Consider the following 26,926-nt stretch of genomic DNA (forward strand, 5'->3'; position numbering starts at 1 on the left):
AACCCCTCATTTTGCTTTTTTTAAAAAACTATATTTTTCAGTTTACTTACTCTGTTTGAGGGGAAGCGGAAGAGCATCTGTCCTAGCATGCGTGCTTTCCAATCCTGGCCCCTAGGCTCACCAACATTACCCTTTTGAATGAGGAAGGTCTCCAGCTGCTTCTGCTGCTGCTAGGTGATGTTTAGCTCCTAGAGCTTCTAAAAGGGCATCCAGTCCAATTTTTTTCCAGCTTCTCCTTCTGGGGGAAGACTCTACCCTGGGAGTGTGAAAGTAAATGGTGAGTGGAGATGCATTGGTTCCCTCTGATAGGCCATGTGAGCTGCACTAGCTGGTGGTAATATTTCCAGCTAGGTACCACAATATAGGGCTGATAATGGGTTGCACTTTCGCTTGTCCAGAGCTGTGGCTATGGGATGTCTGAAGAGCCTGTTCCACTGATATGCCTGAATAGAGCTGTTGTTGTCACCAGAGCCTGGAACCACATACATTTTGTTTTGTGTTGTTCTGTTTTGGAGTGGCAGGGTTTAAACCCAGGACCTTAACGAATGTTAGCTAAGTGCTCTCCCTCTGAATTATAGCTCTCAGGGAACTGACTTTGTTTTCTGGCTTTTTTGAGGCAGGGTCTTATGATGTTGTGTGGGCAGGCCTCCAACTGCTGGCCTTTTAGCTGTAGCACTTAGATTGCTAAGAGTGTAGGCATTTGCTGCCATTCCTTGTCATATTATAGTTTTACAATTTTTTCTTACATTTAATTTGTTTGCTTTCTTCTCCCTTCCAAGTGGAATTGAAGCATCCTCACTTGGACCCTTCAGTTTGTTAACCTTCTTGAGTTCTGTGGATTGTATCCTGGGCAGTCTGTATTTTTTTTTTTGGCTAATATCCACTTATTAGTGAGTACATACTATGCACGTTCTTTTGAGTCTGAGTTACCTCACTAGGATGATATTTTCTAGTTCCATCCATTTGCCTGCAAAACTCATGCTTACAAACAGACCTACCATGACTGCCCTCTGAAAGGACCAACAAGCAGCTGCTAAAAGAGTCAGATGCAGGTTTTTACACCCAACCAATGGACAGAACATGTTGACCCCTGTGGTTGAATTAGGGAAAAAACTGGAATTAGGGAAAAAACTGGAAGAAACTGAAGAGGAGGGCGACCTTGTAGGAGGACCGGCAGTCTCAATTAACCTGGATCCCCAAGATCTCTCAGACACACCAACCAGGCAGCATATACTAGCATATATGGGGCCCCCAACACATATACAGCAGACGACTGCCGGGTCTGGGATTAGTCAGAGAAGATTCACCCAACCCTCAAGAGACTGGAGGCCCCACATGTACCCCAACCTGTCACATGGACCTGATGTGTCAAAACCCAACAACTTGATTCCAAACCCAGAGTTGTAATCAAAATCAAAATGGATGCCTAGGGAGACAATTCGCTGTCTTTTTGGCCCCATTCCCATGAGATGGCAAGCCTTAGCAAAAGCCAGGATTTGTATTAAGAAATCTCTGGGCTGATCACTATACTTTTTGGTTCCTACAAGCAGCAGCAGGGCTAGATCCCAGTATACACAAATGGCTTTTCACATATACTTGACCACCCATGTCAACCTAGCCATTTGGGTCCTGCAGCCAGTTCCTGTCTTAGAGCTGTCTCTCTGAGAGCCATCCTCCCCAAGGCTAGACCTGAATCAAACCACTCACTACCACAGCATAGCATCCCAGGGCAGTCTGAAAACACTAAACATCAGGGCCAGAAAGCCAGTTGAATGAGGTTTATTGTTTCAGATTGGGTTTGCCCCATCCCTTGAAGTTTTACTCCCCGCGCTGGCATTGGTGGTAGTAGGCCTCCCGCTCTTCAAGGTACTTGGCCCTCAGAACCGCAGCCCTCTCCTCGTAGGGGATCTTATCCGCTTCTGAACACCTGGCCCACATCCTCCCTGCAGCCTTGGCCACCTGCCCCACAGTCCAGTTTGGGTGTTGTTCTTTTATCTCCTCAAAATGGTCCTGGGAGAAGAGCAGGAACGAGGATGGGGGCTTCCGCGGTGCATCTGGATCTCTCCTTCTTCTCTCCCTTCTCGGTCCGGAATAGTTTCTCATTTCACGTTGGTACCGATCTTTGTCGCGCTTGGCCAGGGCTTCATACTTCTTTTTTTCCTTCTTTGAGATGGTCTTCCACTTTTCAGAACACTTTCTAGAAAATTCGGTAAAGTCATAGTAGATGTTTGGCTGTTGCTCCCTCATTTGATTTCTGAAGTCCATCATAAAATGGACATAAGGAGAGACGTTCACTTTCGGTCTTACTTTGCTGTCTTTTCCCATGTTTATAGAAGCTCGAATTCCGATCCTGCTGATTGGAGAGCAGCGATTGGTCTTCACTACAGGAGCAGCCTAGACAGTGTCCTCCATGGGGTGAAATCTTCCCTCTGTGTGTGCCTCAGCCAGGGCCCAGCCTTTTCAGTGCTGGTGGGCTTTGTTGGGTCAAAGAAGGGAAAATGTGACGTCATCCCTGAGCTGACCAATGGCAGCCAAGCTCAGTCATTTACAGGAAGGCCCCACACCAGAAGAGGGCTTCAGCTCTCATTACCTCATTACAGATGGTTGTGAGCCACCATATGGTGGCTGGGATTTGAACTCAGGACCTCCGGAAGAGCGGTCTTAACCACTAAGCCAACTCTCCTTCCCCCAGGTAGGCCCTCTTAGCGGTTGGTTTCTCCTGGGACTTTCTCTTTTGCCTCTAAGGAATGACAAAGGCTTATGGGAACCTTAGAGTTGCTACTGGCCCTGGGAATCTGGCCCTGTCTGGTCTCAGTGGGAGAGGATGTGCCAAATCCTGTGGAGACTTGATGCCACAGGGAAGGGGGATGCCTGGGGGTATAGATGCCCTTTTCAGGTGAAGGGGAGAGGGGATGAACAACTCTGGGAGGGGGACAAAAATGAGCATGTAATGATCAAAAATTATGACCCCTGTGCTGGCTCGGTAATGCATTGTAGTGGCTAGGCTGAATTGTATATATTTCCTGTGTATTTTCCTGTATGAGTTACCCTTTCCTGTGTGGTTTTTGATTAGAAAGATTTGTGTGTTTGTTGTGTAGATTTGAAGTACTGAGGAGGGAACTCCAGGCCCTACACATGCTAGGCAGGGACCCTACCACTGAGCTCTATCTCTAACCCCATTAGAGTGGTCCATAAACAAATGCACTGAGGTGGAGATGTGCAAGGCAGAAGGAACGCTATGGGCAGTTTTCAGCGCGCGCGCGCGCGCACGCGCGCGCACACACACACACACACACACACACACACACACACACCCCACAGCAGAGATTAGAGGACAACCTGACGGTATCTGTTTTCTCTTTCCACCATGTGCATCCTATGGATTAAAGTCAGAGTCTTAGGCATGGTAATGAGCACTTTTCAGCATCCCATATTGTTTTTAGCATGTCTTTATGCTTTGGGGTCTACACAATGTTCATCGTTTCTAACTGATGCGTAATGCTTCATGTGTGCTTCACTGCACATTGCAACTCTGCCTTATCCTAGGAAGACACCTGGGACTTGCTTTGCCTCATCATAACAAGGAGTGCAGCCATGAGCTACCTTGTGTATAGTTCTCTACAAACTTGTGATAGGCTGTTTTGTCTACCCCCCCCAGGACATTTTCTCCACTTTCCTCACGTTCCTTTACTTTACAAACTGTCTAACTTCTGTGCTTCCTTCTACACGTTCTTTGGGGATTGCACATTGCATTGCTGCATTCTGTTCTTCTTTGCATATCACCGTGCTATGACATATAGGGTGTTTAGATTTTGTTGCAATTCCCTGTTTGAGTCAGACAGTAGATGTGAAATCTGAAGAAGGCCTGGATTAAATCTGTCATATACTGTTTTTAATATGTGATGTGGCATATGCACAAAGCATTACTCTAAGTACTTGTTACTCAAAGTAACGTGGATACTGGATCCATCAGACACTTATTTCATAGCAACTTCCTGCCAATCCTTTGCTCTATTAAAAAATAAATAACATTTATTTCTTTATTGGATAAAGGGCATGCAAGTCACAGTGTACAAATAGAGAGAGCAGATGGTGACTGTCAGGAGTGGGTCCTTGGGCTGGAATTCACTGTCGGGCTTGGTGGCAGAGCCCTTTACCCACTAAGTCACCTGGCTGACCTCTGCTCTATTTTCAAAGATTCCATATACATGTGAATAAAAAGCAGTAAGACTATCATATTGGCCCTTTGGCAAACCAAGCAGATTAGCTACAATCTAATTAGCACCATTGCTTTTTGAGCAGCCCCCTTGGAAGGGAATATTTATGCCAGGGAAAGTATCCTCACTTTTTTTTTTTTTTTTGGAACTTTTCTTTGAGAAGAAAAAAAAAAACTTTCCTAATCCACAGAACATTCTTTGAATCTTCTGGGCGGGGGAAGGGGTTGTTTCTTGAAAGCAATTTGATTTTTGGAAACAGCTAAAAGCCACTTGGCAGCAGAGCTAGTGAATGAGGGGTGTGATGGAGCTGAAGAATATGACTATTGGCTCCAAGCAAGGTGTGAGCTTCAAGAAACAAGAGGGATTTGCTTGGATGGCACATAAAGCAGCTCAGCAGGGCTTCCAAGGGAAGACTTCCAAACATGCTGAAGCCTTGGCAAGAAAAGAATTTCTCTACTACTACTAATCACCACCACTATTAGCTCCACCCCGCCCCCCCAAACACACACACACACACACACACACACACACACACACACACACACACACACACACACACACACGGTGGAGGTGGGGGCAGGGATACTGTCAGATATATCATGCAGAGAAAATAAAATATTTAGATGTTTGTTTTTGAAAACTAATGGTGGTTCTGGAACAGTGGTGCACATCTCTCAGCACTGGGGAGGCAGAAGCAGGTGGATCTCTGTGAGTTCACGTCTAGACTTGTCTACACAGGGAGACAAGTTCCCTCTCAAAAATAAGCAAGCAAGGAAACAAACAACAAAAAGATACAAGTATGAGATAGAAAGGTTTAGTTGTTCACTCTTTCTCAAAGCTATCGTGGTAATCCGGTTGGTCACAAAGTAATTTGTCCAGCATAGTATGAGGGACTAGGGATATAGCTCAGTCGCTACAATGCCTGCCTAGTATATATGAGGTCCAGCATCACACAAAGTAGGTTTGCACATGCCTGTAACTCCCAGAACTCTGGGAGGTAGGGTGACAGGAGAATTAGCAGTTTAAGATCATCCTCTATTAAACACAATGAGTTCTAGTCTAAAGTCATCTTCTATTACATAGTGAGTTTTAGGCTAGTCTAAAAGAGATCCTGTTTTAAAATCAAAGTTCATGGTTGCAAAGGAAGTCTCTTCATTCTTCGGTCCTGGGCCTCTGTGGAAGCATAATGTCATCTCTTCTACTCTTCTAGTCTGTACCTATGCCACCGGTACAGGAATGGGCCTATTAGTCCAACAGAACTACTGATCCATTTCAGCATGGAAAAAGAAAAATGTGCTTATGGGTTTTATAAGGCATGTATAGAAAAGCAAAGAAGGGAAAAGAGATATTGTTGAAGGACAACTGTGAAAAGCCATTATATTATCTTTAATTTCGTGGGTTTTTTTTTTTTTTCGGAGCTGAGGACCGAACCCAGGGCCTTGTGTTTGCTAGGCAAGCGCTCTACCACTGAGTTAAATCCCCAACCCCTCGTGTTGTTCTTTATGGAAGAGCCAGATCAATGGGCTGCCATAATAGGAAGGGAGATTTAGACTCTACCAATGAGGACTGGGTCACATTCTGAGTTGTATGTTTCTATAATTGGAAGTGTTTGAAGATACATCTATAGGAGGGGAGGGAAAGTGACCGAACAATCAAATGTTTAAGAGTAGGGGCTGGGGTTGGGGATTTAGCTCAGTGGTAGAGCGCTTGCCTAGGAAGCGCAAGGCCCTGGGTTCTGTCCCCAGCTCCTGAAAAAAAAAAAAAGAACCAAAAAAAAAAAAAAAGAGTAGGGGCTGAGGGTGGTGCTCAGTGGCAGAACTCTTACCCGAACGTGCAAGGTGCTGGGTTCATCTCCAGACCACACCTCCCTAACTAACAGTGGACACCAATGGCTGTGTCACTCAGCTTTCCATTATTATAGCAAAATATCTGAGGTAATTAATGTTCATAGTGCTTTATTACTGAATTGGAAATTTTCATTTGCCTGACTCTCAGAGTGAAGACATGAAAGCCACCTTCCTGTGCTTGTAGAAACAAAACGTGGTTTCACAGCTACCAACTTACTACTACTACTGTTGCTGCTGCTGCTGCTACTTTTGCCAGAATAAGTAAAGCTTTTTTTTTTTTTTTTTTTACAATGACAGGGACAGTTTTTAGATGATAACTGGACTTGAACCCTTCTTCTTGTCTGTTGGTGCTAGTGAATCAGGCTGCAAATCTAAGGAACGAACAGTCTCAATGTTCAGTTTTCATAAATCCGGGATCAAAGGTTCTCACAAACCTCATTCAAATTTAGAAGCAAGAACAGCTTCATCTTCAAACCATCTTCAAAACAAAGATAGTTTCTTGTTGGTTTTTTTTTTTTTTTTTGCATCTCACCAACCATTGTGAATCATGCAAGTTATGTCAGAAAATAAAACTAGAAACAACAAGACAAAAACAGAACTTGTTTAGAAAAAGGCAAAGCTCCACATTTCCAACTTGCATTTGGAGGCATTTCTGCAAGGGACAAAGACAAGTCGATATTGGAAAGTTATGCTCTGCGGGAGGCCAACGGAAGAGTGTTGGGGACAGCAGGAGTGAGGACTTTGATGGGATGCTAAGCTGTGATAAATTGTACCTTCTGCCTCCCTTGATGACCTTCTACTATGGGACTGAAGCTGGAGATCCTGCAGGGAACTATTTTTCAGAATCAAAGAGAACTGCCCATCCTCTTCCTGGACCTCACCTTGGCTCTCTGTATTGACATTACCTGGTAGGAAAGCCACGCACAGAGCATTACATACATGATAAAAAAAATGGCAAATTGGTTATTCCCAGGTCTTTGGCAGCAGGAAGGCAATCAAAGTAAACTAGTAAGTGCCCTGAGTGCTTGAGATATTGTCTGTGAACAAAAATGGAGTGAAGTCAGAGTGCTGGGTCTACAATTCATGGAAAGACGCTGTTTGAGCAAGTGCTAGTGCTGGTTCCCTCGGCTCCATGAGGGTAGTGATCAAGGGCCCTTGCCACGCTCTCTAATATCTGGTGCCTTTTGAGTTACTCAGTAGATTCACAAAACCGAGTTTTATGTAAGTGCCTGTTGAACAAGCCAACTGAGGCTGAGGCTTAGAAATGTTTCTGGCAAATCATAAGCTTACTGATGGCACCTTTACAAGCCGATGCAGGGCATCTGTTGGCCCCGTCATGGTTCGGTCTTCGAAGAGAGACATGACAGAGAATAAGCCTAAGATAGCAGGAGAGAGCTGAGAGAATTCTTTGTTCTACTTCGGCCCACCTCTTTAGCTTATAAAAAAGGAGAATATTGATTTTAGGACTTGTAAATAACCTGTACAGAAGCTTTTCTGTTTGACATTTGTATGTATATACATGTCTATATGTATGCTGATGTACATATGTGTGCTGTGCATGTGAAGGCCAGAGATAAACTTTAGTCTCCTCAGTATGGTTTCAGTATCTCTCACTGGTCTGGAGCTCATTTAATAGGTTAGGCTGTCTGACTAGCAAACCCAGGGTTTCTCTTGTCTCTGCTGCTACAAGCTGAGATGAGAGATACATGCCACCAATCTTTGTGCTCTTCGTGTAGGTTCTGGGGTTTGAACTCAAGTCCTCATACTTTTAAAGTAAGCATGTTAGCCATGGAGGCATGCCTTCAGTTCAAAAGGGAAATTTGTAAAGAGAGGTCATGGTGGGACTCTTTTGTGCCACCTTTAGTCTCATACACCGGACAATCCAACCTAAGGATTCTCAATGGAAGACACTGGGCATGTAATATACCTTGAGAATGGGAAGCTTAATCAGGATGTGAAGCCAGCATTGGTACTCATTCAGACGGTATAGGTAAAGAAGTGGTCATGCAATCTTTTTGGGTGATAATGGGATTATACTGAATAGAAAACCAGAAGAGAGGGGCAAAATTTGGATGAAGGGAGAAGTATATGAATATATATATATACATATATATATATATCACATACACACACACTTACTTAAAAAAGGACAAACACCATTTATTTGAATGTTTATTTATTTTTTTTGTCAAAGAAATCCATGCAGAGAAAGAGAAAAGAGGGAAACATGACAACCATGTTCCAGCAGTCAAATGTAAGAAAATAATTTGGCACAACTTGAATTTTTTTTGTTTTTTTTTTTTGCAAAAAAGACAATCTATCCTACCACTAAAATTTACCTTCCTCATAAAGATACCATTTGATTTTCGAAAACATAACACGTGGTTAGTCTCCTACTTAATGGCGGTGAGAGGAGGCATACAAGGTAAAAAAAAAAAAAGAAAAGAAAAAAGAAGGTGGCTCCCTTTATGTAGGAGGGCCACAAGGTGCTGCAGGGCAGCACAGGCACTGGGACACTGGCAAGTCAGTGCACCAGGAAAAAAAAGCACGCCACGTAGATGGCCACACTGATGAGGATTTTCAGTGGGGATGGCATGTTCCCCACGCTGTGAGAGGTGGTGATCTCGTTGTCCTTCTGATTTCCATGTTGCTTGTTCCCTGGAGCATCGTCCACATCCAGATCATATGCCAGTTCTGTCAAAAGAGCAAAAGGATTTGAGTTGCAGGCTTTATCTACCCCATCAGGTCTATACCATTCACAGCTTCTAGCCTGTCTAGACTCATGGTGAGGAGCTTCCATTTTGATTTTTCTTTTGTTTGTGAAGCCCAGGTGCCCAGAGGTGGGAAGGAGAGCACGCGTTTGGAGGATGTGGACTGGAAGGAGATGACTAGAAGCGCTCTTTTGTGGAGCACAGCAACCAGGGTGAGTCAGTCATCACTTCCCTCTGTGCTCTGCTAACACAACAGGATGTTTGTTGGCCCCTTACAACATCTCCCAGGCAGATATGTACCCTTGAATTGAAGGTCAGTTTCATCAGAACTTACATCAAAATGTGCTATTTGGTATTAATCTGTCCTTGTGTGTTGGGAAAGGGAAGGAGGGACAGTGGTGAGTATGAACTGTACTTTTCCTTAACCCCTTAGAGTGGACTGGATATTCTTTTCCTGGGGACTTTGTTCAATTAAGTGTTGAAGGACAGGGTAATTTGCTGTAGAAAGCTGTTTTATTTTTCCCCAAGTACTCCAAGTACTTCCTCTTTTATACAGTTTCCTCTCTCACAAAAATCAATAAAACCACACCAAAAGGTCTCATCTATCAAAGAAAGTGTGTCTAACCTTTTGACCCTGTGATACAGCACTGTCACGTACAATGTTCACATTTGAGAATTACTGAATCAAGTTATTCTTCTCCAGGAAATGTCACCCCAAACTCTCCTAATGTTTGAAGTAAGCTTGTGAATTTGTTTTGGGGCATATGCCTAGTTATCTTTGGTTGTATGAGGTTGGACATGCTTGAAAACATAGGATAGGATCTGTTGCCAAGTGAATTAAGGCTAAGGAGAGGCTAATGGGTAAAAGGTTTGTGTTCTTTACCTGTTATATATGAGATGTGTACATGATTCTGAAACAAAACAAAAAACCCCACAAAAACAAAAAAATAAAAACAAAATGTCCTTGATTTGGTCTGAAACAAAAGTCCCTTAGAAAGCAAATCTAAGCAGATTGAAGTTTCTATGTGAAATTCAAGATCACCAGTCCAGGGGTCAGTTTCTTGCAATTTTTTGTCTCCAGATCCAATCCACCACCACCCCCACCTTTTTTCATGACTCCATGGCTACTGTTGCTATTTCAGTATCTTGTGAAGGTGATGTGAGCCACTCACCAACCAATTGTCCCATTGCCAGGAGGCTAAGAGGAAATGGCTGGGATTCTACCCAATGAAGGCAAGGAGAGGAAGGAAGAGCTCCTATTACATACAGGTCACGAAAATACTTAGTAAGTCCCAGGAAGCAAGTGTGGGACTCAAGTGGTCCGGAATACACGCAGAGCAGGGTCCAAGACCAGGCAGCTCTGAGGCTGACATGGGTTTGTACAGGAAGCAAAATCAAGGAGATCAAAGTCTGTGGGTCTGATTTCATTGGCTGTGACTCCACCTTCCCAAAAGGATATTACATCCTATAATGCTACCAGGGATGATGAGAGAAACAATTTTAATGCACCTCACCTGAAGAAACAAGATTCACCACAAGGTTTCCTTAATTTGCATACATTTGGTCACCAATGTAGATCAAGATTTTTCTGTGCTAAGGCTTGCTAATTATATTCCTCCATGGCAACAGCTCCATATTATCTGCCTCTTAGTGTGATGGGTATTGATATTTTTCCTATTAATTTGAATAATCTATATTATATTGGATCTAACCAAAACCAAGTATTTTTTTTTCATCTTGCAATTTATTATAATTCCCTATCATTGTGTCCCAAAGAGATAATGATGGAGCTTTTAATATGTATAAATCTGATTCTATTTCATTGGTCTAAAAGGGAAGCACATTTCTTTTGCCCAAGTGCTGATAGTAATTCAAATCTTGTTTTGCAGGGAACTCTGTTACTTAGGAAAAGTAATTTAGCAGGCTGTAATCCAGATCTCCCTCAGTACATACAGACAGACAAAATAAAAGGGGAAAAGAACAAAGAGCAACACTCTACTTGGAGATCAGACCTCTTTCTCTGAAAGGTGAACTATGTGCGGCGCACAAGAAGGCCGGGGTCAGCTGTCAGTCGGCAAGGATAGCACAGGCTTAGGTCGTGATCAGATTTCACTGAAGCAGAGAGCGCATATGGCTGATCTGTTGTTGAAAGCCAAGCCTTGGGTCCCACGGCAGCTTCTCCACTTAAGCAAAGAGCGGGTATTTTTAGGGTTGACCCGAATGAGAAGGCTCTCTGCACTGCTTTCACATTCCTTTTCTGGAGGATACTCTTGCCCAACGTCAAGATGAAACAATATCTATTAATGTTCCCGCTTTGCTCCTGCTCTATTAGCTCTGCTCTTCAAATAATCCGCTCACACTAAACAATCTTGATGACTGTAGCAGCGACAGCAGGTGTTACACTTCTGCTTAGCCCAGGAGCTTCTAGTCCTTTAATACAAGCTGTTCTTTACATTTGTTTGTTTGTTTGTTTATGTATTTATAGTGTGTGTGTGTGTGTGTGTGTGTGTGTGTGTGTTTGTGTGTGCCCGCGCGCGCGAGCACACGCGCATACCCCGTGAGGGTAGATGTATGGAAGGAAGTCAGAAAGCACAGAAGCTTCTTTTCTTCCACATGGATTCTAGGGGACTGAACTCCGGCTTGTGGAGCAAATGTGTCCTCAGCCTCTAAAGGTTTTCTTTGGATCTTATGCATGGAAATGATAATAGTGACCTCTAAGTAAACTATTGAATGCCCATGTATAGCAGGCACTGTGCTATTTATTCATTTACTTTAACCTTTCCCACTATCTTATGATGTAGGTATTACGATTCTTATTTTAGGAATGAGGAAGCTCAAATTTGGGGTAATGATTTTGGTTTATATTTCTACAGCTGGTAACCAATAGCTGAACTATCTGAATCCAGCATCTGACTAACACCTCTTAGGAAGCCATGCTGGTTCTTTTCTATTTTAAAATGTTTTGATTAGATGTATTCCCTTTGTATTTATTTTAGGTATTAACGTTTTGTCTGTGTGTATCCATGTGCACCACACAAATGCTTGGCGCCTATGGAGGTTAGGAAAGGCGATTGGATCCCTTGAAGCTGGAGTTATGTGGGTGCTGGGAATAAAATGCAAGTCCTCTGCAAGAACAAGAGCTCTTCATTGCTGAGCTATCTCTTCAGACCCACCACAGTGCTTCTTGACAAATTCTGTATACCAAATATGCTACAGGACTAAGGAGTAATAGATTCTCATTAAAAAAAAAAAAAAAACAAACAACCAAAAACCTCAATGGTTGACTATATATCACAAAAGGGAACTTCCAAAGCATAACAAAAAGACATTGTTTCCACATCAAGTCCACCATGTGTTCGATTAGGAAACCTTGTTAAACTTTATAGAATAGTGCAGGGAGTTCTTGATTTGGGGAGCTGATGTGGAAATTATCAGTTGTTTCCCAAGAAATGAGTAATGATGACTAAGGCCATTAGATCCCAGGCACACAATTAGGCCACCAAATGGCCTCTAGGAACATCCTTATCTAAATTATGACTAGAGATTGTGTGAAGGTCTCCATTCGTCAGGAAGAGAAGTGTATCACTCAATCCCCTCGGTGTCCTGCCTGAGGTGTAAACTGACAGTTAGCCCAGCAAAGGTACACTCTGTGCTAGGGCCACCACCACAAGGATTAGAGCCGAAAGAGGGATCTGAGAACAATATGAAAGTATTATGGGAGGGGTTGGGGATTTAGCTCAGTGGTAGAGTGCTTGCCTAGCAAGCACAAGGCCCTGGGTTCGGTCCCCAGCTCCGAAAAGAAGAAAAAAGAAAAAAAGAAAAAAGAAAAAAAGAAAAAAGAGAAAAGAAAGTATTATGGGAGACAGAGAAAGTAGGATCTTGGTCAATGATAAATAGGGACATTCCTGATGTGGGAAACAGAATCCCATTTCATCTAACAAACAAGGCTATCTTATGTAGGGTGTCCCAGGGAGTAAGCAGAAGACCGAGGGAAGATTTAGCTACTCCTTCAAGGAATCCCATACTGCGGCAAGGGCACCACACCCATAGATAAACCAGATATACGTCCCTCAGGTCACAGAGAGGGTTCGTAGGAAGACAGAAGCAAATTACCAAAGGGAACAAGAAAACCCTAAAAGGAAGTATCTAGGATGTTTTTTAAAGCCAACTTGACTCTCTCCATAAGGAGATGTGTGATGACCACAACATCTCAAGAACTGAGATGGAAGGCAGTGGATTTTCAGTAAGAGCAAGGACCCTTTAGAGTGGGATAACGTGCACACTCTCCAGATGTGTGTTTGGGTATTTGTGTGCGAGCACATGTATGTGTGCGCGCACGTGCGCATCTGATGGGAGGTGGTAGTGGTGAAAGGTAAGGCAAGAAGGACAAATGCAGCCAAACCTTGTGGCTTAGGAATTCTACAACTCTTGTGAAGACAGCAGGAAGGGCCATCCCACAGTTTCTAAGGCGGAACCTGTACAATCTGATCTGTGTGCTTAGAAAGATCCCTGTTATCAGTGGGAAGCACAGCCCTAAGCCAGAATGACTCAGACATCTTGTCCTGAAGAAACAAGAAGCCCGTGGGAACAGGAGCTGGGCATCAGTGAGTAGCACATTTAAAAAAAAAAAAGCCTACAAAAAGCTAAACCTATACCAACTGAAAACTCGATTTTACTATAAACCAGATCTATTAAAAGAAATACCACAAACTGTTTTATTTGAAATCACTCATATTTTTCAGTGATATTTTCAGCCTATATTTTCATCATGTTAGGAGTATGTTTTAAAAGGGTGATAAATTGTTTTCATCTTGGAGTGGTTCTTTTGTGAGAACCTTTTGGGCCAGCAAGGAGATATTTTTCCCCCTGCTTCATCTAAAAATCTGTTTCTATCTGTAATCAGTTTAAATATGCCCAGGGGGTAGACCCAACTATCTGTACTAATTACACACTCAGCCCTGACTCTCAGTTTGCCTCTGTGGCCTGTGTGTTGTAGATTAGATGATCCATTGAAAATAGCAGTCAGTCAGTGGGGGTTGCCTGTTGTTTGAGTTGGAAAGCTTCTCTACACTGGGCAAAGCTCTGAGAATCCCCCATTTCTGGTTATTGAAAATCTCTTAGAATCCCCAAGGAGTCTTTACTATACCCCTGGGGTCTGGAACTCTAGATTTGAGGCCTTTCTACTTCACCTCTGACAAGCCATTTCCTACTTGAAGCTTCAGTTGCCCTAAGGTGTCAAATCACAGTGCTGAACTGATGACCCGTACACTTCCTTCCAGTTTTATTTTTTCTGGTTTCAAGGATCTTGAGACCTGGAAAAGAAGTAGTGTCTGCTGCAAGCTGGAATCATTTCTTTGCTCGAAAGAGCCAAGGCAACCTCTTCCAACAGAGCCTCCCTAGAGCAGCAGGGTCAATCAGTTGTTTCACTGTGGATATTTCTCTAGCAATCATCAGCCATGGAAGCTCTTGCCTTTTGAGCATCCTAGTCTTGGATGAGAGACCCTGACAATTAACAAATCCATGATTCACTGTTCTAGTTCTGTTTTTTTTTTTTCTTTTTCCAGAGCTGGGGACAGAACCCAGGGCCTTACGCTTGCTAGGCAAGCGCTCTACCACTGAGCTAAATCCCCAACCCCTCTAGTTCTGTTTTTAACTCATAGTATAACAACCCCTACTAACGTCACTGTCCACAAAGCTTTTGGAGGTAAAAGTTGCTGGATCTGAGGGAGGGTCCCTCAAGCAGACCTGCACAGCCAGAGAAGGATTTGGTGGCCAAGGCGATCAGTCTTGAGGAAATGGGCATCAGGAAATTGCTATAGGAACGTCACTTACATGGACAGTACAGGGCAGTTCTAGTTGCCCTCAAAATGGCAGGGGAGAGAATGGGGCTGGAAAGATGTATCTATGGTAAAACCAAAAAAAAAAAAAAAAAAAAAAAAAAACTAAAAACCACTAGTTCTAAGTCCAAAGAACTGGGGTTCAATTCCCAGCACCCCACATGACAGCTCACAACTGCCTGTAACTCCAGTTCCAGAGGATCTGACAGCCCCACACCAATGCACATAAAATAAAATAAAATATTTTTAGAAGTGGAAAGGGAGGAGGCTAGTGGGGATGCTCAGTTGTTAAAATGCTGGTCTCAAACCTACAAGGCCTTGGGTTCAATCTCTAGCCCTGTGTAAACTGGGTGTGGTGGCCAATGCCTGGAATCTTAGCACTTGGGAGGTGGAAGCAGGAAGATCAGAAGTTCAAGGTCGTCCTTGGCTGAAGACCCCGTCTTAAAGATAAAAATGGCAGGGAAGAGGATGCTACTGCTAAGCCAAGCATGGGGGTTTCTTCCTTGCCAAGCCGGTTCCAGCAGATGGCTTCAATCTGGCCCTAATATAGCAACAGAACAACACTGCCATCCATCCCTGTGTTTTCCATTTGCTGTGTACAGTTAAGACAGGAGTATGTGAAACCTCAGGACATTGCCTGGCATACCCCAGAGGATAAAACTGGGGGCAATCTCCAAGGAAACGGCACTCATTGCAACACTGCTCACTTTGCCGCCCATTCACATGGGCATCCTGGGGCTCTGCCATTGGTTTCTGATTCCCAAACAGATCTTGGTTTCCTTGTCTTCTGAACCACAACAAAAGCCCCATTCCTGCCACAGTAACTCCACCTCCTTTATGAACTTTCAGGAGTGAAATGAGTGCTTGGGACTTGAAAGCAGAAGCAAGTGCCCCTGCAAATGAAGCCAGGCTCTCTGGAGGTCTGCATTCTTCTTTAGATGTGGGTAAACAGGCATCCTGCAGGCCTTTGCTTTTTAATTCTTCTAATGGGACTTCGTTGAGAACAGGCACATTTCATAGTGTATCTTATTGACTAACTATGAGCGGTCTGTAATAAGTGAGCTGTCTATTTTGCCTACTTGATAACTGATTAGAAAATCTGGCAGTGATCTCACGGCCTCTCCTGGAATAGGGTTAGGCAGTTAAGTCTAACTTCACATTCTATTGCTATTCCAGCCTGCAAACATCCTCAGCTACAACAGTGGGGTGTTGAGAGAATACAGTAGATTGTCCTCATTCAAGGAGGGGACAATCTACTCTCCATGATAGGCCTGTTTTTCAAGCTGGGGTGTGATATCTTCAGGTCACACTGTTTATGGGTTATGGGCATAAAAGCCATGGCATACATCCCAGGGATGCAGTCCAGTAAAAGTCCTTTGCTTTAAAGTAAAGCATTTAAGGCTGGGGCTGGAGAGATGGCTCAGACATTGAGAACATTTGTCCTCTTGCAGAGGACTTGGATTTGGTACCCAGGACTTAAATGGCTGCTAACAACATACTCCAATTCTAGATCCAGGGTGACGCTGATACCCTCTTGAGGCTTCTTTGGACTTCTGTATGTACACTGTATACCTATATATACTGAGGCGAGAATGTGCATGTGCGCGCGCGCGCGCACACACACACACACACACACACACACACACACACACACACACACATGAGTGAACCTAAAAGATTTTTTTTAAAGAACATGTAAGTTTGTATGATGGAGTAAGAGTGCCCTGAAACCTTCATTGAACATTGCTGATTGAGCTAGCCCTTCAAATTAGGTTCCATATCCTCACAGGCAGAGATTTGATGGTGCACTTTGATGTGCATAGGGTGGAAAGGTCTTAAAGGCACTCAGGTCACCTGCTACCATATGACATTTTGACTCTCGAGTTCCAAAGATGACTCAATACATTCTCTTCTCTATGGTGACTTCCGTGTCAGGGGGGAACACCATTGGCTTTCAACTAGGGCTCAGGCTCTTTAGGTTTCTAATGTAAAATTGTTGCCAGGAATTCGAAATGCCAACTGTGTTTTATTATTGTTTGGCAATTAAGAAATCACTTAATCTTTTAGAAAACAGCAAATGGTTTTGTTATATAATCTATTCTAGCATGGGGCCATTATTGTACTTATTTGCATGTGTCATGAATCAAGTCATATTCCCAAAAGGAGAATAGCTTGATCCTGGATACCTGGAGAGTAAGAGCAAGAGCTGGTGATCTATCCCCTAGCAGTCTCAGAAGCACTGTCCCCACCTTCCTTCTTCAGGGATGGCATCACTACACTCTTGTCAGTGGGTGTTCCATCCCCAAGACTACATAAAGCCCCAGAAGAATTAATTCATTAAAGTCTTTACTTCCACGAGACAACTTACTTTATTCTCAAGGAAGTGATGGGACCAAGAGACAGGGGAAGAAGAGAGGCCCTTTACAGTTATTGTTCCTATTACTGTCATCACCATTTATTATTATCACTATCTCAGAAGAAAATTTTTGCAACGATTCCTTTAGTTCTTTATAGTGTGTGCATGCCTACTTGTCTCTCTGTGCACCATGCGCAACAAAATAAAGCCAGAGGGATGACTCAGTGGGTAAGAGCACATGCGTCTCTTCCAGAGGACTGCCGTTCAAGTGTCTCACAACCACTAGTAACAGAAGCTCCATGGGGATTTGACCCCTATGACCTCCACAGTCAAGTGCACACCTCCCAATAGTTAAACATAAAAAATGATAACGGTTATGTGTATGAGAACGTAACTATTTTTTATGAGATGTCTAGTACAGATAGCTGTATGGAGACAGAAAATAAATGAATGACGGCTGAAGGCTGGGGATTCAGAGTAGTATTTGTTTAATAACTATTGCTTGCTTCTAGGAAAAGAGGTTATGTGTGGAAATAATTCTGAGAACTGTGCAACAATGTGAATCTAATCGATGCCCTTTTCATTGCACCTTTAAATGGTTAAAATGGCAAGTCTGACTTGCCCATATTTATTACAATTTTGAAAAACATATATTAGTCAGAAGAGCATGACTCAGTTGGCAGAGTACGTGCTTAGCAACAATACCGAGCCATTGTAGTACTGAGTACTACATAAGTAGGTATGGTGCTGCATGCCTGTAATCTGAGCATTCAGATGAAGGCAGGAGGATCAGGAGTTCAAGGACATCCTTAACTATAATATGCGTTCAAGGAGCTGGTTATGTGAGGTTCTATCTACAACCAAGCACTAAGAGATCTTATACTAGAAAGCAAGAGATAATAGCATTTAGATACAGACTCCTAATGCAAGGTCACTGCTAGTCTAGTATCTTGCCATGTGGAGGGTTGTACATGACCTCAGCTCCAAGGCACACACACTAAATGGCCCCTTTCTAGTGTTTTGAAATTAAGGCCAAGTTGTACACTACCATAAAAATGACAGGCTCTTCAGTATTACCATGGAATGTACGTAAAGCTCCTTAACAGGGAATAGGGAAGAGGACATTTAAAGGGGAGGGGCTTACAGATTTTAGTTGGAAGCCAATTTTTAATGAGCAAGTTTATACAGTCTCAAGAAACTTATACTTGCTGTTTTTTAAATTCACATGAGTGATGCTAAGCTTAAATTATATTTTGAAAAAAAGCCAATAAATACAAAGAGACTCTCCTCATATATTTAAAAAGTAATCATTTAGATCCATGAAGGTCTGATTATAACATCAATTGTGGGCGTGACGCAGCCACAGAGGCATGCATCTCTGGAGTTGAAGAATGTAAAAAAGACAAAATGTCACTTATTGCAGCCAAATCCAATGACTACTGAGGGCTCATGGGAATAAGGAAGTGCTCATGTATTTCCTCAGAGTCAACTATATTAGGATTCCATCAAATACATGAGGGCTTTGTTTCGATGGGAAAACTGTTGTCAGCTTCCACTTTTTCCCTTTCTTTTTCTTTTTTTTTTCTTTTCTTTTTTTCCGGAGCTGGGGACCGAACCCAGGGCCTTGCACTTCCTAGGCAAGCGCTCTACCACTGAGCTAAATCCCCAAACCCCAGTTTTTCCCTTTTTGAGTCCTGGATAATCTGTGGGGTACGGTTGGGGAGGGGGTACCCAGATCAATATGCTTGCAGTGTCCTGGCCATGCCCAACTGTAAGAGAAAAGCTTCGCACTCCATCCAGGGGGAAAGAGGGTGCAAAAGAATGTCTCTAAAGGGGTTGGGGATTTAGCTCAGTGGTAGAGCGCTTGCCTAGGAAGCGCAAGGCCCTGGGTTCGGTCCCCAGCTCCGAAAAAAAGAACCAAAAAAAAAAAAAAAAAAAAAAAAAAAAGAATGTCTCTAAAATCACTTAGACCTGGTTGTGGGAGCATCAAGCTGAAAATCAACAGCAGGCCGTTATACTCATAAAGGAAAGCTGAAAACCTCTAAGTTGTTCCTTCTGAGTGTTGGTCATCAAATACTCAGCAACTTCTCTCTCAGTTTACTTGAATGCACCCACTGGCATCTTGGCTCCGCCCCCTGCTCATTCCACCTGTGGATCTGGACCACCCGACAGTGCTCATTCCTCCTCTCACAGTCACCTCTCCCCTGTAGGACTGGTGGCTGGCTGCTTCTCCTCTGCTTCAACCCAGACTCTTGACCTAGTCCTTAATGGTTCAGTAGTGTAAGATACCTGTTCCTCTCCAATGCCCCTCCCCCGCAAGAAGGAATGTTCGATTTTGTGACAGCTAGAAATAAGATAGCATTCTATTCCTAAAAACACATGTGGGAGCACATTTTTCCCCGCCTCACAATTCTTTGATGGCTCGCTACTGTGCATGGGAGAGAGTCCTAAGTCCTTAGCAGATTCTCTGGCTCATGTTTCCTTGTTTTGTAACTGGTAAACTGCCTATATATTTTTTCCAGGCATTATATACTGTAGTCCCTAGCAATGTCGAAAATGCCAAGGACTTGAAGTCTTTTCAAGCTGTTTCCTTAGATTAGGATGATGTCTGTCTGTTCTCCCGCCCCTCTCTCCCAGCTCTTGGGAACTTCATCTCTTCTCCCCTCCCCCATTCCACCTCTTCTACCCACAATTATATCTTCTGAGCTTTAACATACACATAACATAACATATCTTCTAGGAAGTCTACTCTTTTCCCTTTGGCCCAAATCAATAGCTTCCCTCTAGTAAGTAACTGAATTGGATTTCTATTTGTGTCATGGTAAAGTTAGCCATTTCCACGGTCTCCTTCTCAACTAGGTTGACTTTGGTGAAGTAAGAAATGTTTTTTTTATTGTGCTCAAAGCTCCCACACAGGATTTGATTAATATAGAACTTAAACCAGGCTTGTTGCCTGGATGAACAAATACCCAAACGGAGTATGTAGTCAAAGGGCAATCTCCTTGCAAGGCACCCATCTTTCAGGGACTGAAGTTTCTGATTTCCTCAAGGGAAAGAGTCACCTCTGACCCATGCTGAAGACAACACAAATGCAGGGCCAGTGGAGGGAAGCTCAGGAAGCAAATGGCAGAATTCAAAGCATGGCCCTTGGATTCCTAGGCATCACTAAGCAGTAGCCAGCTTGCATGACCAGAGCATCAGTTTACTGGGCTCAGTGTGTGGATGGAATCCACAAAGATTATTTTTGTATTTGCTTTTGTTGCCTGGAACTTGATGCCATGCTATGCGAGCAGCTGACACATGCCAGCATTGTGTGTGACATGCAGGGCAGGAAACAGGTTTTCTAGTGAGTGGGTTCCATTCATGTCTCATTTGTAACCTTGATGACTGTGTTCCCCTACCTTTGACTCGGTCCCTGCCTCCCAATCTACCCACCCCTGGGCCACACTCCATCCTTCTCCTTACCGTTGACTCCCAAGTGTAGAAGCTGCTGTGACTAAAATCTCAAAGCCTGTCTCTGGAACATCAAAGTATATCCTTGCTAATGAAGTCCTCTGCTTAGCTGTGATCAAACAAAGCAATCCTCTCAGTACCACCTGCCAGCATCCCTTTCTCATTGTAGAGGCCCATGGGATGAGTGCCAGTGAAATACAATTGCATGCTGGCACAAGGAGTGCAATACCTTAACCTGGAAGTTCTGTGTTCTCATCCTCCCGCCCCCTTTCCTCTTCTCAATTCAGTTTTTTTCTCTTTCCATTGTTCTCTAAACAACTTTCTGTAATCCAATTATTGTTTTCTGTCTGGTCCGATTGTAACTTTCTCTACCAAACATATCTCTCTTGTCTCCACAGGGTACTTTTAACATGTCCTTGGGCGAAAGCAAGGTTGCAATCATCGGATAAATTTTGCTTTAAAAAAAAAAATGAGACAGAGTCTTACTCTGTAGCTTCAGACCATGTCTGAACTTGCTTTGATTCACCTGCCTCATTTCCTGACTGCTGGGGCTATAGGTGTGAGCTATCATACCCAGCTATGGCTTTTAGAAAAACAGAAGTTATCTTTTGGTTGCCTTTCCTCATCTCCTTTGAGAACTGAGGATAGAACCCAGGACCTGAAGAATGCTATGTTAGAGTTCTACCCCTAAGCCACAACCCCCAGTGCTTGGATCTTAATAATAAGTATGTTATTTTTGTCCTTCCCCACTTAACGCAAATATCTAAGCCAAGTTCTGTTTCTTCTCGAAGAAGTTCCAATATTTCCTTCCTCCCTCTTCCATTAGCATTTCCACTGTTTCACTGTTTACTCCTAAATCACCATTTGTGTTTCTTACTTTGATTCCCCCACCTTTGCCTCCCTAGGTGCACAGACCTATGTCTGTGACATTACTTCACCAAAACCACCCACCCGCGCCTCCCTCTCTCCCTCTCTCCCTCTCTCTCTCTCTCTCTCTCTCTCTCTCTCTCTGGATTAGATCCTTCTTGCCCTATTCTCATTTCCTTTTACTTACTGCTGGTTGGTGATCCCTCTTTCTCTGAAGAGGAAAACAATTTGGACTTAAGAGAGATTAAGAATTTACTAGTCATTATTGTAATCTGAAAACTGGGCCGGAAAGGAACAGAGAACTTTCTGACAATTAGAACAATCTGAAAGGTATGTACATTCCCCCTAGGCGGTCACATCCCAGGAGACAGAACAATCTCCTCATGACTTGTTTACACTGAATCTCCCAGAAGAACAATTTGCAATTCCCAGGTGGTAGACAGCTCAACTTGTGTGAGGGTATCAATCCCTCTGGAGAAAAAGAAGAGGTGTTAACTGGAGAAAAGCCCTTTGAGGACCACGTTTAAGACCTAAACTGAAAGGACCCAATGGAAAGGCAGACAAACTGAGGAGAAAGGGGGCAGATGATCTGCAAATCAATAGCTCTGTGGGCATTGGAAGAAAATAGGTGAGGGACTGTAAAGTGAGGTTGGGAAGAGGAAAAGGGTACTTAGTGGCTTGGACCCACAGCTTCCACTTGAGAGAAAGGAGAATTCTCTAGAGTGACAGCTCACTGAGAAGTATTTAAAAAAAAAAAAACAACCCAGCAGGAAGGTAGTGCAGCAATATTAAAAGAAGTTTCAGTTGGCAGGAGATGAACACTGATTAAATATGACTATTGGCAGCCCTGACTCTATAAGTCAAAAGGGAGACACATTTTCCATTATATTTTTCCCTCATACAGAATACATCAAAGTGTCCGTCAGCAAGACAAATACATTTCATGTTTGGCTAATTAGAATTAAGAAGGAAAATGGCCGTAGGCAAAGTGCTAAGCTATAAGTACCAAAAAGTGGATGATGATGATGATGGTGGTCATGGTCATCTGGGCCAGTAATGGGTCTGTGTTAAAGCACATTAAAGCATCAGATATAAAGTGGGCAAGCATTTGAAAGAGAGCAAGAGGCCTTGGAGAGAGGACAGGAAAGGGACAAAGTGTTGTAATTACAAGTTTAAGAAAATGCAGTCACCAACAACCAAACCAGCTAAAAGTTGGGGATCTGCAGCCGTACACCTCTGAAATTCTAGACATATATGGGGAAAATAAACACAGCAGTCAGTGTGCAAGAATCCAAAGGAAGATGCTATATAGGGTGGTAATATTCACAGCTTGGGGAAAAAGCAAGGCAAACACATAGGCTTGATCGTGACATTGCAATGGTAGGTAATGGTAGGCACCAGGAACCTTATATACTCCCATGACTTTCTTTCAAGGCGCTTGCCCCACACTAAGAGATCATACTGGAAAGTGCTTCTGGAAAATATGAGTTTTCTCAAACTAAAGTTCAATGTGTTCTTTTTTTTTCTTGTTTACATTATGCACACTTGTAAAATAAAAATTTCATACCATAAAACTCATTCATTTCGAGTAAATTTCAAATGTTCCATGGGTTTCTGTGGGTCCACTGAGGCGTGCAATTGTGGAGCCCGGGAAATCCCTCATAACAGTTATGTTTAATCCTTCATGGATTCTCTAATTTTTCATCTTGAGCCCTTTGCAGCCACTGCCTGCTTTGAAACTTGCCATGGCCCCTGTTTCCTGACCCTGCTTCTGCTGTGTTCCTCTCCTGCCTCTCTGGTTGTTCCTCCGGACTCCCTTTTCTCTTCTGCTCTGTTACCAAGGTGGGAAGCCTATTTTCTACTCCCTTTGCCCAGCTTCCTCGGTATGCTTGCTGGCTTTATCTCTAACAGAGCATTTCCACATCTGGGTTTGGCTCAGACATCTTTCTGGGGATCTTCTTTAAGGTCACTGCCTGTTCCCAGCTGGATGTTTGTCCGACAGTTTAGCCCCTGACATGTCTCATGTGGAAGGAGGCATTGCCCTTCCCCTAACTGCTCTCCTTTCCATGAATATCTTCAGTCATCACCAGATAGCCCAAGTCTCTCCCTTTTCGTCTTCCACATTGAATTAATCACAGCACATCCTCTAAGTGCTGTTTGTTCTCGATATGTGGTGAATCCTTCCTTTCTTTTCAATTGCCATTGTTTGCTACTGGGCTGTCGGAGCAGCCTATCATTTTCTCTATCTCCAAACCGCTGGAGTCCATTCATCAGATTGTTACCTACCCAACCACTCATCTTATAGATACGTATTCTCTCTCTCTCTCTCTCTCTCTCTTTCTCTCTCTCTCTCTCTCTCCCCCCCCTTCTAAGACAGGGTTTTATGGAGCCCACACTGGTCTTGAATTATCTGTGTAGCCCTGAGGATGATCTTAACCTTAACCTTTAACATTTGTATCTTACTTTATGTATGTTGCTGTTTTATCTGCCTGTACGTCCAGGAACCATGTGTATGCTCCTTGTACCCTCAGAGGCTACAACAGATTGGGTTTTCTGAAACTGCAATTACAGACAGTTAGGAGGAGTCTCTTTCTGAGGGCTGAGAATTACATCCGGGTCCTCTGCAAGAGCAGCAAGGGTTCTTAACCATTGACCCATCTGTCCAGCTCCAACCTTGAGCTCTTGATTCTCACACTTCCATGTAGCAAGCACAGGGATTATAATTGTGCTCCATCATGCCCATGTTGACTGCAAATGGAAGCCAGAGCTTTTCTCCTATTAAGCAAGCACTCTATCAATCAAGCTATACCATTAGTCCATGGAGACATTATTTTATTTTATTAAGGGTTGCATAAGGCATTTCTTATGAAAATACATAATGTACTTTTGGCCCATTTTCTGCACTCCCTTCCTGTTTGTACCTTCTTCTATCTCCAGCCTTCTCCTTTCATGCCACATGTATTCTATTCCTCTCCCCAGTTTCGCTCTCCTAGTCCTCTTGCTAGTATTATGACTTGAACAGAGCTCACACATACTGAAGTTATAAGCTAGGATCCATGTACGAGAGAAAACAATGAGATATTTGTTTTTCTGAGCCTGGGTTCTCTCCCTTAACACAATATTTTCCAGTCCTAAGTATCTTCCTGAAGTTTTCATAATTTCACTCTTTTCGATGACTGAATAAAATACCATTGTATGCATGTCCCAGAGTTTTACCCATTCATCTACCCATACTTTCCATCTCACACTTTCCTCTGATAACTCGTGATGATTACTTGTGAATGTGTTTTATATGTAAGCATGGACACAGATTCTAACATCTTATAAATCTTTGTTATTAATATTTGCAGAATGACCTCATTCTTTTGAAACTGCAAGAAATTCCATACGGTGAACATAATAATGAGACATTCCCACGGTTAGGCATTTGGGTTGTTTCTGACTTCTCCTATATAAAAATTGCCTCGTGAGTATCTTTTGATATATGCCTTTGTCACGTGATTTATGCCCCTGAGGTTTATTTCATTCTAGCATGTAGGAATGACAGCCAAATATGGTCAAGTTGCAGGACAACAGAGCAGAAGGCAGTACAGACTGATTGGAAAAAGGAATTTTGAACGGAGGGTTAATGCCTTTTTCTTTCTAAAAAAGAATGTAGAGTATGATGTGGGAATATTCCAATGTTAAGGAGTTGTGATAGAAATCACCTTATAATAACATTACCATAATGCAGGAGATATTTTAAAAATACCTGAAGTCAGACATAGTGGTATACATCTACAATTTCAGCTTCTTGGTAGCTGCAAACATGAATGAAAGTTTTTGCTTTGAGTGTAGCCTGGGTGGTACAGTAAGACTTTCTTCCCTCTCAAAGAACCAAATAGGATAAAACAAACAAACAAAAATACTCCTGTAAACATTCACTTAAAAACCTGCAATTTCAAGATATGAGAAATCTGGTTGTGCAGAATTGTGGAAGACAAACTGGGAGTCGTGGTTACCTATTACTGAATATGGTTAGACAACAGAGTGCTCTCGTTATGCACACCAGCTACTCTGCTACTTATATTGCTTGGTGGATTAAATCCTAGCATGTAAACTACCTCCATGGCCACTGGTTGGACCCACATACAATATCTTTTTTTTTATCTTCACAATTTTAAGATGTTGAAAATACTTGGTAGAGAAAACCACTCAATTCATTAACATGGTAGAAAATGGATCTTCTGAGGAAGTGCTAAAGAAAATATATTTGTCTAGTGACCTCTGATTTTCTTCCCAAAGTGGTGACATTGTGGTCCTGAGACCTTTAGAGAGTTTTTGGTGATGAGGATTTAAGACTGGTACTCAGTTTGTGGCTCAGCCTGAAAACCCACAATTGCACAAAGAGCAAGCAATGTGTAAGGGGAAAACTGAAATGAGCATGCTGTAATTAGGCATGCAATGGCACCAGAAAAAGCAATTTGCCAAAGGGATTAACGTGATTAAAGATGCAGGCTCCTTAAATAAAGATTGTTCTCTTCAATTGATTTGTCCCAATCGCTTCTCCCTATGCCATGTAGAATTCCAGTCGTACAGCAATTTCTGTTTGTTTTTTTTTTTTTAATTTCTGCACCAAGAAATTAGAGGAAGTAAATGGAGCCTCTCTAGTCGCTATAATTTCCTCACAAATGTAAGAAGTATTAACAGAGGGCTATCGAGACAGATTACAGTTTAGGGCACCCAGGGGAGAAATCTGAACCCCACTTTGATTAACAACAACAAGGTAAGTAATCCTTAAGTTTTTTCCGTTATTATTATGACTAAGACCAAGTTTAAGAGGCCCCCTGTTCTATTTGGCATTTTTTGCGTGGTTTTATCTTTCTCATGCCCCAGGCAGGCATGCAACAAGAGGGTTCAGAGCCCACAAAACAGACAGGTAGAATTCTACCAGTCTTTCTCAGCTTGCCTTCTTTACCTTACTGCTTTTTCTCCTTCCTCAAACAGTTTCTCCCCCTGGTGATGGAAATATATGGCATGCAGATGAAATTCCTGTTACCACTCCATGAATCCACATAAACATCTGTTTACATGTGTGATCATTAACTATGTCTTGAAATGGATAGATAGGGGGGTGTAGCAGCCATAAGAGAACAGAAGGGTATATTTTAAGCATATTTAATCAATTTGTTAAACATTTCTTGAGATGTAGGAACACTTATTAATGTACTAGGAACCAGACAGGCCTTGAGGACACTAGGCAAATCGTAGTCTATTCTCTATGTAATGGGAGGCAGAGATGCATACATTTGATTGACTTTTTTTTTTTTTGGTACTAGTACCTTGAGCCAGATTCTCTGACTATGTAGCCCAGGCTGCCCTTGAGCAGGTGTGAGGAGATGGAGCAGCAGTGAATAGGAATGCTTTTCATTTGCTCGGCATGGTGCCAGGTGCTATGGCAGAAGAAAACTCAGTCTTGGCCTCCTGGAATTCTCTCTTAGGAGACAGATGATTTGAGTCCCAAAATAACTTGTCCTCTGAGTGAGAATGTGCTAAGTGCCATAAGGGAGGCATGAGCAAAGAGCGCCAGGGATCTGAGCAGGAGCAGAGCATGCAGAGGGTTGGAGAAGAAAACCCTTACTGCTCTGCTGGTAAGAAT

The 26,926-nt window shown here is 42.9% G+C and overlaps 2 protein-coding genes across 3 annotated transcripts in view; both read right to left on the minus strand.

Moving 5' to 3' along the window:
- Positions 1-1,764: 1,764 nt before the first annotated feature.
- On the minus strand, positions 1,765-2,440 carry LOC103690904 (high mobility group protein B4-like). The gene has a single exon (XM_087601245.1). The coding sequence runs from the start codon at positions 2,323-2,325 to the stop codon at positions 1,819-1,821; it is 507 nt and encodes a 168-aa protein (XP_087457371.1). The 5' UTR covers positions 2,326-2,440; the 3' UTR covers positions 1,765-1,818.
- A 5,783-nt stretch (positions 2,441-8,223) lies between these two features.
- The window catches only part of Gpc3 (glypican 3), a 369,321-nt gene continuing 350,618 nt past the window's right edge, over positions 8,224-26,926 (minus strand). Inside the window, exon 8 of one of the 2 annotated variants that reach the window (XM_087599167.1) lies at positions 8,224-8,758. In XM_087599167.1, coding sequence (XP_087455293.1) covers positions 8,589-8,758 — 170 coding nt within the window. In that variant the 3' untranslated portion in view covers positions 8,224-8,588. 2 annotated transcript variants of the gene reach the window in all.

Source organism: Rattus norvegicus, chromosome X (genome assembly GCF_021556685.1).
Source record: "Rattus norvegicus strain SHRSP/BbbUtx chromosome X, alternate assembly SHRSP_T2T, whole genome shotgun sequence".
NCBI lineage: Eukaryota > Metazoa > Chordata > Mammalia > Rodentia > Muridae > Rattus > Rattus norvegicus.